The sequence below is a fragment of the Brachyistius frenatus genome, unplaced genomic scaffold, assembly GCF_029030835.1.
Source record: "Brachyistius frenatus isolate BFR_SWC_R1_liver_20210118 unplaced genomic scaffold, ASM2903083v1 Contig_9, whole genome shotgun sequence".
Taxonomy (NCBI): domain Eukaryota; kingdom Metazoa; phylum Chordata; class Actinopteri; family Embiotocidae; genus Brachyistius; species Brachyistius frenatus.
Window position 1 is genome coordinate 5,436,117 of NW_027210608.1, and position 15,441 is coordinate 5,451,557.

Here is a 15,441-nt window from a genome sequence, read left to right on the forward strand (position 1 = left end):
TGGAAGACTAGAATTTTAGGTTGTGTTTAGGTAAAATAAGATTTGGGACATAAAAGCAGAGGCAACATATACTAACATATTCCAGGGAAATTGGATTGTTCTGTAGAAAATAAGGGATGGCAAATGTCTCATGCTCTCTGCAGGACTATTTAAATCTGCCTCGCTTTGTTGTGGCTTTATGTATCATGCAGTATTATTACTGAATCTGCAATGTGCATAAGGTTCAAATATGTTTCTCAAAACAAAACACAGACATTTGTAAAGCAATCATATCCTTGTCTTCAGTGCAACAAAGTAAGACATTAAATCCAATCTTAATCCATGCATACTTTACTGCACCTTCATCATGAGCCACAGTTTACATTATGTTGCCTGACAGCTCAGCCTTATGTAATTTAAGATAATCCCTTTGAAAATTGGCCTAATGCATATCAAACCAGGGGTAAAATGCATGTTTCATGGTGGCAAAGGGAATAGAAACATGAAACAGGAAGACGACAAGGTATCTGACACAGAAGTCTGAATATACATCTTTAACTTTTGTCTGAATAATCAACATAAATAAAAGATAAAGAGGTCGGTTGTTGGTTTGATCCCAAGTCCAGCCATCGACCATGAACAGAACCCTCTCACTAGAGTGCTTATCTCTGCACAGAAACAGGTATGTCAAATGAGCTAAAATTAGCTAAAGTATGAAACATCTCAAGGGACAGTGGTTAGCAACATCTGTCGTTTCTTGTGCTTAAATAAAGAGGGGCAGATTCAATGGAACAAGTGAGCACGTCAGGGCGGCAGTGAGGCATGACGAAGCGAATACATCATACCTTGAGCGATGTGTGACATCTGTTCTGGCATGAAGAGCTGGGTGTCCAGCTGACTAGAAGCTGGTTTAGGTGTGTCTCAAAAGTGGGCTGCCTTCAATGTGTTGTTCTGATGTCAATGTCTAATTATATGTTTATTCTGGGTTCCTGGGTTCCTAATCTGCCCTCTTTCTGCTACTCAAACTTAAGTAATCCCTCCCGCCACTGATTCGGATTATTAAATGACTACAAAAAACTGAATGTTAATCTGTATAAAAGCATTAAATTCTGATGAAAATAATGTGTATTTTTGTGACAAAGAGAATTATGAATTAAGAACGGCTGTGATTATTATAATTGACACTACAGCAAACAGCTGAATGTAATAAGCTAATAGAGGAACGACCGCTTGTCACCAGTGAATTTATTCAATCTGGCAAAGCTTTTATTCCATGACACAAAAGCTATTGCCCTATTGACACTTACACTGGCATATGTACGTATAAGCCATCAGTTAGGAAACCACTTTCCTCAGCTGTATTGTTTAAAGGTTTAAATATATGTTGATTTATTGGTATGTTATACTGAAGAGATGAGCATTCACTCATGTGCGATCGATTCCCACCATAAAACCTGACAAAAACTCAGATTCCTTTGGAGCCACATTCTTTTATAACATGCGTGAGTTAACGCGGGGCCATCAGCTGCGGGTGAATTGCACATCAGGTGTGACGCAGTCCGCTTCCATAAGCTAATAAAAGAGAACTCCGTAATAAGTCAGGCTCCACTCCAGCAGCTGTTGTAATAATACAAAAAAATTAAAGCACAGCATGAGCACTCACTGGAAATTGTCAATATTCAACCGATATTGGATAGGAGGCTGTCTGTCCCCCTCAGAAAATCAATGTTCCTCGCACAGCCTCCTTTCACAATAAGACAGATGTCAGGAGCTACAAATAAATAAAAATAATCAGCAAATTGAATAAATGTGGACAAATGCAGCGGATAAATATATTTGATTTAGGGTTTAAAATGACAGATATGCAAGGCAATCTTTCCCAGGAAGCTAAAGGGTTTTAGTACAGTAATTACTGAAGCTGACGGAAGAGATAAGACCAAGCATAATCTGATTCAAACAGGCAGGAGGACTCTGCGCAGGAGAAGCACTTACCACCATCTTATTTTTGGACACCCAGCAGTCGGCGGGGAAGTCCTGCAGCATGGGCACCAGGAACTGCAGGCAGCCATCCCAGTGACACAGCAGCAGCATCATGCCGATCAGGTTGACTATACGCACCATGGCACTGGCTAGGTCATAGGTCATGTGGAAGATCTGAGAGGAGGGAAAGGAAACAAGCAGGAAAACGGGTTAGGGTGTGATGACTCAACACACTCATGGTGAAATCCTTGAAATCTCTAGATTGCAAAGCGTGCACGCACAAATGTCCTAGAGGGAGATTTCCCTCCTCCACAAGCACTCCAATGACTTCTGGGCCTATTCTTTGCTCGCATCATGCTCAGGGTTTTGTGGTATTGGAATTAGACGACAGCGCACTTAGCCTGTAGAAACCATAGCATTTTATATTGCACACAGATGAGCGGGTTGATGCAGATGTTGCTGTTGTGGCAGTACTCCGCTGGGGATGGTCATCAGACTGAGACCAGAGCTTTACCTCCTATTCTGCTGCATCACCCTTATCATCAGCCACTCAGCCAAACACAATAATGCTAAAAGGGTAGAGGTGGCTGTGCTCCTGGGGTGAGAGCATTCTCTGGCTGGGTTCGTTAATCCTAATGATAAATATACTCATAAAGCGCTCCAGGACTTCTGGGCTGGTGTAGATTTTAATGGCCTCAACCATTCAAAGCCTCTTAATCCCATTGAAGACCACGGTGTGCACTGCTAACTGCTCCGCTCCTTATTAAAATCCACTCAGTGCCTTAAAAGGGCTTGTGACTGAGAGGGGATATTCCATCTTCACTTTGTTGTTCAGCATTAGGTGATGAGGAGGAGGAAAGATGAAGACATCCTTGTCACATAAAGTTCAATCTTAAATCTTGTTCCTAAAGCACTGGGCTTGTTTATTTTTTCTGTTTTTCTGTATTTGAATTCATACAAATGCGAGTGTGCCTGCAGGCATTTTTTTTTTCTGCGCTTGTGTTGAGAAAGAGGCTGGCAGGGACTGGTGTTGTGTTTGTCAGTGTGGGTGCTGATGCACCATCAAATCACATCAATTTAGTTCTGTCAACAAGCTAGCATTAAGCCAGACGTATGCCCAGGAAAATGTGCCCATCGGAGTGGATGGAGACATCCTCGCTCACACGCCCTCGTATCAGTCTTCACACACAGAGATACACACTGAAAACTCAATGCGTCCCTATCCAACTCTGTCCCTTCTCTCTTTGGGCTCTTGTTCAAAATGTTTAGCCTTGGGCGCTTATACATCACCTAAGCTGAATCATTCGCCCAGCTGCACCTTTACTCGCTCAACCCTCCAAATATTCTCGTTTTCGCCTCTTTCTGTTCACAGCTGCATGTCAAATGTGAGCTGTTGTTTTGCTTTTTTAAGGAACTTTTCTTTAACTACAGTGATAAATAAGTTACGTTAGCTAATATGCAGTGTTGTGTGATGTTAAATCTCCTGCTGGAGCTGTAATGGCGTTCCATAATATTAAAATGTTAAATTTACTAGGTGGCGGATGAAAAAATTAAGAGGTAACCTTTTCCATCTCCTGCATTGAGTCTGATACATTTATCATTTGTGAAATCATATTTCCAGACAGGAAAGGGAAGCGTCATAAAATTCTGGCTGCTTTTGAATCTATAAAAAAGTTGCTAAGAAATGTGTAAAATCAAAAACAGCCATTCCTGGGACATTACGGACTGACAGAGATATAAATTATACCAGCTTCCAATGTTTTGTTTACATCTTAAATTGTTAAGTCTAACATACTATTCCAATATTACATTTACCCTCAGGCTAGCAGCAAAAGAAAGCATACTTATGTCAATGGAAACATCTTTTTAAAAAATGCTACACTGAAGTAGCAGGTATGTTTGTGTAAGGAAAGAGACAGATATGAGATGTCAAATGCCCTAATGGATTTGCCCTCTTCCAAATTTTCGTTTTCAACTTGTTCTAATAAAGGGAAAACATTAAAGGGCCATTCAACTGATTTTTAGACCTTTAGATTGGAAGATTCAAATCTGCAGACTTGATTCACAAACACCCAAACTGTACTTTTGTAACCACATTAGTTTGAGCAGTTCAGTGAGCATATGTTAGAGTAATCTTGAGGTTCATCCTAAAAAAAGAAAACTAGCATTTGGGCTCATTTTGTGTGGTGAGAACTACAAAGCTTTTCCAGATCTATCATTTTGGGACAGAGAAATAGTCAAAGAAAGTAGTTCTGATGATGTCATAATGAAGTCATCAAGGTTATCTCAGTTTGGGTTTGGAGATATTTTTAACTTTTTAAGCCTGTCATGTAAGTCCCAGAGGTTTACTATGGTGAGAGGCTCTTTGGTGTTGCATTGTGGGAAATGTAGGATCCAGCACTTTTGTTGCACATGGGAACACAAAGTCAGATTATCTAAGGCTTGACTTTGACCATTCCCCTAAACATATAGAAGTACAATAGTCAATTGTTCAACACCTATACTGTTATTGCCTTAAGTTTGATCAACTACTGTAAGTGTCTAAAATTGTTCATTTTGGGTCACATCTCTTTGTATTGTGTGGGTTGTCCTTGAACCTGTCAATATACTGCATATTATCAAACTCTGTACAGTGTCAGCATGTTTCTGAAGCAGGATAAATTCCTTTCAATAGCTTGTGGCACAGCCTGAATGACTCATTACTGTTTAACAATAACTCCTGCTACGTTCCTACTGTAGATGTGCCCTCAAAAGATCTCTGGCACTTAACCACCGCATGGAGAATAAAGCCTATGAGGACTGTGACGGGTAATGCCATGCAAATCTCCAGTTTGTAACCTAAACTGTACTGTCACTGCAGGAAGGTGATTCCCGTATCTCTCTTCACAGCTGTAATCAATTCAAACACGTCCATGCCAAGCAGGAACAGACTTTTCAAATACCAAAAATTATTCCTAAGATTGGTTCTGTTAGAAGGTTGTTAAAAAATATATATTATTCTGAGGCAATGGAACGAGGTCTGTACATCTCCTCTGTCCACCTCTTTTCAATTCTAGTGGAAAGTAAAAAAAAAAAGAAGCAAGTCACAAGTGTATGTCTGTGTTCTGTGTATAGTTTAAAAAGAAAACAAAAACCTGCACTGTGCGCGTGCACACATACAGTATTTACACAGTCACAATAATATGCATACGCACACTGTTTGCATGCAGAGCTTTGCACAACATGGCGTGTTACATGGAGGATGATGGATGGCTGACCACTTTCTTTTAATTGATAGGAACACAGAGGGAGCCTGGCAGTATTAGCAGCAACATAAACAGGAGAGTTTTGATTGATGAGGGTGTGAAGACACAACACAACAGTTTCTTACAGGGGCTTGTTCATATGACAGGCCATGCTGATATATGCCTGCATTTTAATTTTTTTTTGCCTGTCCATTTTTTATGAAAAACTGGAATGGATCACGTGCCATATAGTAAATCAGCCTTAGTGTAACTGTTTCATAAATACAGCTAATAAAATGACAATTATATGGTTGTAAGAACTCTGAGATAGAGGCTGTAATTGTGTGAGGAAAGCCACTTTAACTAAATTCAGTGTTGCAAGGCGAACAATTAACACAAGAAAGTTACTATTACTAAATTATTACCAGGAATACTACAGTTGTGAAATGCTGCACATCCCAAATTTGACAACAAACTGACATTTACTACTAGTATTGTCAGTATTGCGACACTTCTGCTACCAAATAAAACCAATAAAAAAAAACAACGATATGCCAGACAGGGGTCAACAATTTAGTTATATGCTCTAATCATAAACTAATTTGTACCCTGGTGTCATCCAGCAGTCAGGGCCAAACAGGCAGAGAGTGGATGCAGGCAGCTGCCGAGTCATCTCAAACAGATGGACTGAGATGAGCGTGATCCAGGTGAGAGAATAGATGCATATGTCCTATGGTGCTGATGGTGGCTGCCCAGACACAGTCAATGTAGCACTATAGCGAGGCATCTGGTGTTTGCTGCTCGCACCGCTAATGATGATGAATGTTTACCATGATGGCGACTCGACACATAAGAGAAAAAACAAAATTCTGCACTCACATTGGTTTTTTTCAGATGCCGTCTGTTTTGCAGACTGAACTTCAACATGTGTCTCGCCAGCCACAGACCTTCGCAGGAAACCAGTTTGCTTTCAAGTTTTACTGCTTTACACAGTGTGATATGCTTGAAATTGAATTTATTTCAACTGATTTTGTATAATTCATGGAGGTTGAATTGTAAAAACTAGATTTCTGCAGCAGTCGTTTTATAATTATAAGCACAGTGAACATTTTCTAACGTTCAATGCAAAAATGATCAAGGACAGAGTGCTTCTCCAATCTAATCCTTAATTTTTATTTAATGCCCTAATAAATCACTTGATTTAAGAGCCTTGGCTTTGATGATTCAGCACCATACAGTGAAGCACAGAATACTGTTTCATCGTTTGTTTGTTCTTTAAAGATATTTTATTACATGTAAATATGAAAGCATGAGCTGAATTGCATTGATCAGTTTCTAAAGCAATTTTAGCAACATATTTGAACACGTTTTATTTTACAAATACATGAGTACTGATTTTTGACAAATATACTCGTTATTTTATTGTAATCTGTCTTTTCTCTGTAAATTGTGTTACGTTTGTACAAGTACTGGATGGAATTCTGCATCTCCCTGTGTTCGTCTAAGACACAATTTCACTGTGATGAGTAACGAAGTTTATCAACAAAATCAACCCATCCATGCCTTGGTATTTATTTTTAATCATCCAGCATGACGGCAGATTCAGGGAGTGGGCTGTGGGCAGAGGTTCGATTTCTCACTGTAAATGCCTCGACCAAAATGTCATGCTCATGCACGATGTCATGGTGGACAAAGCACATGTGGAGAATGAGAAGTATGCCTGGGAATGGACCACAGGGAACACCCTTCCATCATCTGTCTAAACAGGCCTGCAGTGCTCGGATCACAAAAACCACTCTGACTCTGCTCCCTACCAAGATGCACCATTGGGTTTGCGCTGGATTACACATTTGTAATAGTTTTTTAAGCAAATCCACCGTGGGTATTCATATCACACAAGGCTCATTCAGAGTGTTGAGGACCTGTCACTGTTGCTGGCAAGCTTCATTGTGCATTCAATAATAGCCCATTAAATCTATTCTTCCTGCTTTTCTTATCTCTGAAAGACCAGCCCTAGGCTAAGGTAATGGGTCACTGAGTGGGGAGCTGATTAGTTGATTTTACCTTATTTAAATATTTTTGTATAAACTTACTGGCTGGAAATGAAAGACGCCTCCCTCCTTCTCTGGACCCACGGGGCAGCCACACAGCTGACTTCTATCAAAGCGCCTGACGTCTCGTTTTGTTTCTCAATAACTGATTCAAAAAGACATCTGGGTAGACAGGCCCATAAATCTTAACAACCCAAGACACCAATATTAATAGAGATAGACGTTTTGTTACTTTGCAATAAATAAAAACAGGTGGTCCCGTCACCTCTTACACGTCATTTTTGACTAATTATAAACTATCCTCTCCTCTGTCTTCAAGTGAAGGCCACTGCTCCTACCTACCTAAAACTATATGTGTCTTTTCTTACTTACCCCAACCATACATCGTCACTATTTATCTTGCATTTGATAAAATTAGGCAAACTTAACCTCCCACACTTTCACTTTAACTCCACTGTTTGATGCCATACACTCTTCTGTTGTCTTGTCTTGGTGTCTCTATGTCCATACATGTCCACCACCTTTGTTGAACTCTATCGTGTTTCTTTTGCTTTGTTACATTGCATCAATCAAAAAGGAGCCTCAGCTCTCGTCTCACGAACACGTCTCCATCCACGCTAAAAGCAACGTTTACTGGGTCGGCCAGTCAAGACGGTGATGTTGTAGGCATCAGGCACGACGAGAGGAAGCCCTCAGAGCTTAGTCATTAGTGCACTGCCTTGAATCTGATTTAACAGGATGACTAATCTCATTCAAGTCATTGGTTTGTCAACAGGAGACAACTCCAATGAGGAGAATATCCGGTCACAGTTTTAGTTTTATCCCGATGAAAAGTGACAAGAGGAAACTGACAAGAGGGAGACAGGGTAGTCGCATAACGACAGTCTGCTCTGTGTGTGCGAGAGTGATGGATATCTGCACATCGTGTTGAACGTCATTATGCATGACAGTGATATCACTGGCATGTAGCCACCCACCACCCAAACCTCCTTGTTTGCAAACAACATACTGTCAACATGGCGATTGTAAAAGCCGTCATATATTTGGAGTGTCTGGAGGGAAATGGAGGCAATCAGAGCTAATTTATGACAGCTGAGATAAAGAAAGGACATATAAGAAGGAGATTTCAGGAGCTGGCGGGGGATTAGGGCATTGCTTATGCAAAAGGCTACTGATGGTGTTTGTGGTGTTTGGATTAGAGTCTTTGAGGGGCTGAGGATGATGATTGATTGATGATGACTGCAGTTTCAAACCTCATTTTACTTGCTGGAACATCCTGGGTGCATTTTAAGCTTTCCTTTCAGTTTTGAAAAGCAGATGCTCAGTATCACCAACATTCGTTGAACTGCTGAATGCACAATGACAATTCATAAATGTATGAGCTCTGCGTTGACCCACAATCCCCTCTGCTGTCTTTTCCGGGAAGACCCGGTGGAGTAGTTTAGGGGTCAAGAATCACACTCAAGGACACTTCAACAGTTTGTGCTTATGTGCCAACATGTCTGAGCTTCAGGGTACTAGCGCAGTATATTCTCCAAAGGTTATGCAATTATAGTCTGTGTCCCCGAAGCCAGCAAAAACATGCAAACACAGAGGAAGAAAAAACCCCAACTAACATGCACACATGTATTACACTGAATGTACTGTATGTGCATATTGACTGCAGCGCACGGCACAATTATCTGTTTTGCATGTCTGAACTGCTTCGTTGTCTGTCAGTTTCATTAAACCAAAGCTGAGGTGACCCCTCAAAATAACATTTTATTTTTCCCTCTTTGGATCCATCAGTTCGATTTAGCAACTTTATATCTCTCAGACAAATTGTTATTTAACTTACAACATACTGACTCTATGACAGGGGACATTACTAATCACGGGAGTTAGCTAACCGTCCCCAAAGGATTATGAAACAGATTTATGACGTGTTGGACCAGCCTATTGCTGAGAGTGTGCAGGTCGCACTGGCGCAATTTGTTTTTGAGTGAGGATGTGAGGCAGAAAATGATTAGCCTGGTCACCTTTTGAATGGTTTCCTTATAGGATTACCGCAAAAGTAATTTGGCTAAGTATATAAATGTAATTTAATCTATTTTTGATGTCTTTAAAGCACACATTGTGTCCATCCCTGAAATCTGACAACCCTCCTTAGTCACTTTGCCTGTAATGCATTTAAGCTCTGTTTTGTTCTGGGTATAAATTGCATCTCTGTGTATTTGGTGCAATATTATATTCCTTTGTCTTGTCCCAAATTCCTAAAAAGCTTTATTCACTGCATAACAGTACATGGGAAAAGATTCAAATTTTAAAAATGTGTTCCCAGTATCACTCCACATGGCGTTAAACCATGCAGTGGAGTTCACTGAGCTGTGTTCAACACTTCCCAGAAGAAGTGTCCTCAGAGTGACTTCTTACAGAGGAGGGAATACAACTCAAACAATAACAAACCAAATAAATTTGTGCAGGATTATTCATAGCTTCCGTATACTTGTGAAGTACGAGTCAAATAAATCAGCTTTGCCTTTTGGAGGACATCGGGACATTACAGGTCCGCAGCTTCTGCCATGTCAGAGAGGCACACGTCTCATCGCAGCGCCATATTTAGAGTGGCAAGCAACGCTGAATGGCATTCAGAGATGTTATGGAGGCTGAACATTGCACAGCTTAGGGATCACACAGATCCTGCCGCAATTCCGTGAAAACAAGGAGAAATAATACCATTTTACGGTTGCTTTGTAGTGTGTTACTGCATATTTATCCTTGGGAAAGTAGGAACACAATTTTGGGGCAGTAGTTTCTCTCCATTATTTTCTCTCCAGAGCTCAATATCTAGGTGACTACACTGAAGTAAGGTCAGTGTGAAGAGTTCCAAAATATTCAAATGGCAATGAGCTGTAGACACGATGTCTGAAGTGTAGCTGTCAACAGGAAAAGTCAAAAAGTCAGTCAGGTGGTGAGATCTTGGCGACAAGTTATTCTGCGGTGACAGATGACATTTCTGTGAGGTTGCATCTGGAGTACTCTGGCGCTGAGGCAAAGCTGGCCTTTCACTCTGTCTGCCTAACTAGCATTCATCAGCAAACCCTCACACACGCCCAGCCTCACATACACATATACCACCCACACGGGGACGGGACATGTAAATGGCAGCTGGCTTCGTGAGTGTAATGTCCCCTATCTTTGTCGTATTGTCGCGGTGTTTTTTTGGGATGCTGCAGTCATTGATGTCCTGAAATGTCCTTGCAAGTTTTCTTTAATGACGTGAATGTTAATCATTGTTTGTTCTTTTTCCTCGCATCCTTTTATTTTCCTTGACTTTTACAAAAAGGAATGCTAGTCTGGAGTGGTGGTCGATTACATCCGAAAAAGGGCCGTGCGGCTATAAGCTAGTTCAGTTGGCACTGCTGCTTTTTCTTTATCTATCTCTCTTTTTTTCCTTCCTTTTCTCATCTCATATCTTCCTCTTTCCCTCCTTCCTTTTTGCACAGGCTGAACATGTGACAGCCCCACTGTCAGTTAGTTCACTCCTTTCAAACGAAGGTTGGCCTGAACTACATATATCCCTTGCCTTCATTTTAGGCTCAGAAGTACAGCAGCAGGTTTGCATGGACACAGGGCAGCCAAGGGATTCTACCCCAGTGATTCATTTGAACTTTTCCTCTCTTTGAAATGGCATCACAGAGGCCTTGCATGATTAATGTCACCACACTTATATACACTGTTCTGCCCAGAGTACCAGCTGAATATTTGAAAACCAGGAGCTTCACTGAATGCCGGAGGGCAGGTCTGGATATACTGTGGTTTGATTGGCAATCAGTTCGCTATTGAACCTCTCCAATTGTCCATGTAATGCAGTGCACGCAGGTGGACTCACCTTCCAACTAACTGAGTACCGCTGCATTTTGACAATGTTGTACAAACAGGCTAATGAATGAACAGTATTAAAGTGTTGTTAGTATGTATTCTTGTGCTTGTGATCTCAGTTCAATGTCAAATTAGGGCAAAAATCCACACTAAAAGAAAATTACTGTTCCTGTGACCAGCAACGTAATGCACATTATCTGTTATGATTGCATCGTTCTTGATTTAATTCATTGAAATTTTGCCTAAATTTGTCCGTAAGACCCTAACTTATGTTTATGGGTATATGTTTAATAAACAAAATGAAAGGACTCTTAATTAGCTGTTAAAATTATTGTTTTGATAAAGACCTTCCATAATAATGAAGCCCGATAAAGCTCTATGAAGAAATGACAACAAAATACAAATATTATTTTTTCTACTAATTGTCCTAGACAGATTTCTATTTAATGCTTTCATAGTTTTAGAAGTGACATTTCTTAATAAAAAGAAACTGTCTAGTTGATCAAACTCTCGACTGGCCGGACCACATGACTGTTTGCTAGTCTCAGCATGAAAACATCTTCTTTTATAACCTCACAACCATCCAGTGCTGACCATATAACCCTCTGGGGGAGTGTCTTGTTGTTGACTCCATGCTGAGATTCTGATGCTTCACTTTGCACATTTTACCTCTGAGACTAAACAACAAGATTAATCCAGCAGGAGCAATGGGAACTTTTCTAATTATTGCCGCAATTATAATCATGCTTGTGCTGCAGCAGTGCCTCTCGGGGGCTCTGTGGTCCCACCGCTAGCTGGATGGGCACACAGAGAAAATGCTAATCAACGTCCCTGCTTCATCAACTTATTGGTGACTAGCGTACAGGAAAAGAGCCTCTTCACTCCTTTCAAGGGTGGATGCAATCAGACGCAGCATCTATCCATATTTTCTGCCTGGGGAGGAGGTACAGAGTTCTGCAAACATACTTGCAGTAGCTCCCCCGGATGGGAATACCATTTGGACTATAATTGGATTTTGGAAGTGAAACCCTATGTGTTTGAATAGCTTCATCAAATAGTATGCTTATATGATTATCATTGTTATTTCCTTGGTATTTTCTCTGTCTTTTCCACTGTGTGAATCCCTTTTTGGACATCAAGGGATTCCTGTTTCATAAAGACAATAAAAAACAGCTCACAGCATTCACATCATGCTGGGCAACATTTGCCACAACTGTACGCATACAGTTAAACATATTGAGATATAGTTTCGTACCTCTTCCCACTGGTGGATGTAGCGAATGAGTCTTGAGAGGCGCAGGAGTCGCAACAAGCTGAGGATCTTGGTAAAGCGGACAATCCGCAAGGCGCGCGCCGTCTTGTAGAAATCTGAGTCAATGCGCGTCTCCACGATGAGGAAGATGTAGTCCACAGGGATGGAGGATATGAAGTCTACAACAAACCAGCTCCGCAAGTACTTGATCTTGATTTGCTGCGGATCCAGGATGATCTCCGTGTTGTCCTCCTTGACGATACCCGTCCTAAAGTTGAGGACCAGGTCCATGAGGAAGAATGTGTCGGAGACCACGTTGAACACGATCCAGGGTGGTGTGTGCTCGTCCTTGAAGAATGTGATGCCCACAGGGATGATGATGAGGTTGCCAACCATCAGCAGCAGCATGGTCAAATCCCAGTAAAACCTTGTTAGAGATAAAGAGGCATGGACGGAGGAAAATGTGATGAATAGAATAATTAACACATAGTAAAATTCTTCATCTAAAAAATGACTGATAATATTCTTAGCAATTTAGTGAAATATTTTGTTGTATGCACTTAAAGAACTCACTGCATGTCGCAAACACACTGTTTGTGCATCTCTTCTCACAGAGGGCATAATGAACACATTACCAAGACAACACATTGCTATTTCAACATTTCTGCAAAATATAACTGTATGTCATATCTGTTGTCTATGTTTATCATACTAATCCAGCAAGTCCTTCTACTATAATAAGAGAGTGGTTTGTGTTTGTTTTTTATGTGTTTGTGCTCCACATTTCCTCCAATCTTCTATATGATAGATTAGTACTATGACTAATATACAAATGTACCATATTATTATTAATAAGACGCTAAAGTCTCATGGGTCAGGGGAGGGTCAAGGAAAAAGGTTGCAGCGCCCAAGGGCACTTTGTTCTAGTTGAAGTATATGGAGACAGAAAAGCTTTGCTATAAATTACACTATTAACTGCTTACACACACACAAAAAAGGTAAAAGATCAAATTAATTTGTAACAAGCAGGGCACTCTGGCACAGAGAGGTTTTATGATATGTAAATCTACATTCGCAACCACTATGTATGGATTGTTTACAATTGTGGCAAAATTATAACTATACTGTTTTCAGTTCTCCCCTGTGAAACCACTGTCCTACAGTGCTCCACAATGGTGTACTGGCCATCGGACATAATGGGACAACACTCACAGCTGGCCTAACTTTCTCTTTACTGGGCTTGGGCTACTACTATTGGTAAAATCTATAGTGTGGGATTTAATAAAGTGGCTTATTCTGTGTTATATGTTACTCTGTGATGCTTTGTTCTAACTGTTGTAAAGTCATGAAATGGACTCTCAATTAGTTCAATTAAGGCATACATAAATCATACATACTGTATACAATATGATTTATGTATGCCTTAATTTAACTAATTGAGAGTCCATTTCATATGGCATAATGAAGCAAAAGTTGTTTAATTATTTACCTTTAATCTGTAGTTATCATCGTGTGTTTAAATAATATAAAAGATCACATTTTTAAACAGGCATGGATTAATAGAACTAAAATCGACATTGTTTCTAATAGTTTGATTTATCTAATCAAGTGTTTATCATTATTTGCATTAGATTGCAGACTGCATTTTCTTGATTGAGATTTATAAATATTCATCTTTTCCAATGTTTGCACAACTTCTAGACAAACATCAGACAAGAACAGTGAATATATTGTTTATGCATGCAGCCATTGTTGTTGTTACTATAAACAACCATCCACCTCAATCTCATCACTGGCCTATTTCAACCTTAAGTGCCTTTGAGTATTGAGCATGTTTGGTGGAAGTAACCTCACAGACAAGTAATGATGGTATAATAATCTATCTGCCTTTATAACCTTCATACATAATAAGTAACCGCCGCACCATGTAAAAAGGCATCTTGATGTGAAAGCTATTTATGTTTGGACTGTAAATCACGACTCAAAGGTCAGTGAGGGTTAACTGTTAATTACAAACTGTACTGTGACCTCGTCCATCTTCCAAGCCTGGGAGTTTGGATATAAATTGCACTCTCTGCTGGCTTGGTAATTGAATCCAGATTTGCTCTTTTGTGATGTATCCTGGAAACTCCACAGATTGCACTATGAAGATTGCTGCATTGTGCACTGGTCCAGTGATCCTGGGTGATTTAACTACCACCCTTTAACTGGGCCATAAACATCTGTCTCTACGCAAAACCAATATCAAGCAGGGTCATAAGAAATAAGGAGGAATGGATGCTTCATACCGAACCATGGCAGGGGATACATTTTACCGCAAGCTAACCAGACTACAGAAAGTAATTACTGCTGTTTCACTTCCTTGTTGCAGCTGATGTCTATTGATTTCATGGTTCGTTCACGGTGTGTTGAAGTAAATAACTCGGGTTTACATGGAACTGCTGCTCTGCAGAATCCCACAGCCCGATCCAAAAAGAACTCTGGTCCAAGTCGAATACAAAATTTTATGTTATTTTTTTTTATAGACAGTTCAGTACCCACTGTCAGCCTCAGCAAAAACATTGATCCTTTCCCCTCCCATTTTTTACCCTTGTTTCTTTCTGAGCATGTACAGTTTATTATGTTATTGATGATTAGTTTGATCTAAAGAAGCCTTTTCTCTTTAAGCCCCTTTGAGGCATGTATATAATGAAGCAATACATGAGCTTGAACTTGAAGTAGTATTAACACTGTACACCACACAATTAATGCTATGGCAATCACTGATGTGACACATTACAGCTAATAATTTAAAGAATTTTCTAGCTGTGTGCTCGGCTATCCTCATTTACTAATGCAGTATAGTTGCAAAACCCTGGACATCAATGTTGCCCACATTGCACCAAACTGATTGTCACTGCGGCCTCTGAATACATTGCCTCTGATGCATAAACGTTTGGACAGTCTTTACATTATAAATGCTCAAATGTTTCTACAAAAAACTACACAGGCTGCTATCGAGTGCACGCTGGAGCTGTCATGTGCTTGGATTACAGTTTACAAGGGCACCCTGCACTCGTGCATGCATACACAAATATACATTATACACAGACAC

At 40.2% G+C, this 15,441-nt stretch overlaps 1 protein-coding gene across 1 annotated transcript in view; it reads right to left on the bottom strand.

The window, feature by feature from the left end:
* The window catches only part of hcn4 (hyperpolarization activated cyclic nucleotide-gated potassium channel 4), a 73,680-nt gene that overhangs the window by 41,577 nt on the left and 16,662 nt on the right, over positions 1-15,441 (bottom strand). Inside the window, exons 2-3 of the mRNA XM_069690434.1 lie at positions 12,351-12,774; positions 1,972-2,133 (exon numbers count right to left, since the gene is read on the bottom strand). Coding sequence (XP_069546535.1) covers positions 1,972-2,133; positions 12,351-12,774 — 586 coding nt within the window. The remainder of the gene's footprint in view (positions 1-1,971; positions 2,134-12,350; positions 12,775-15,441) is intronic.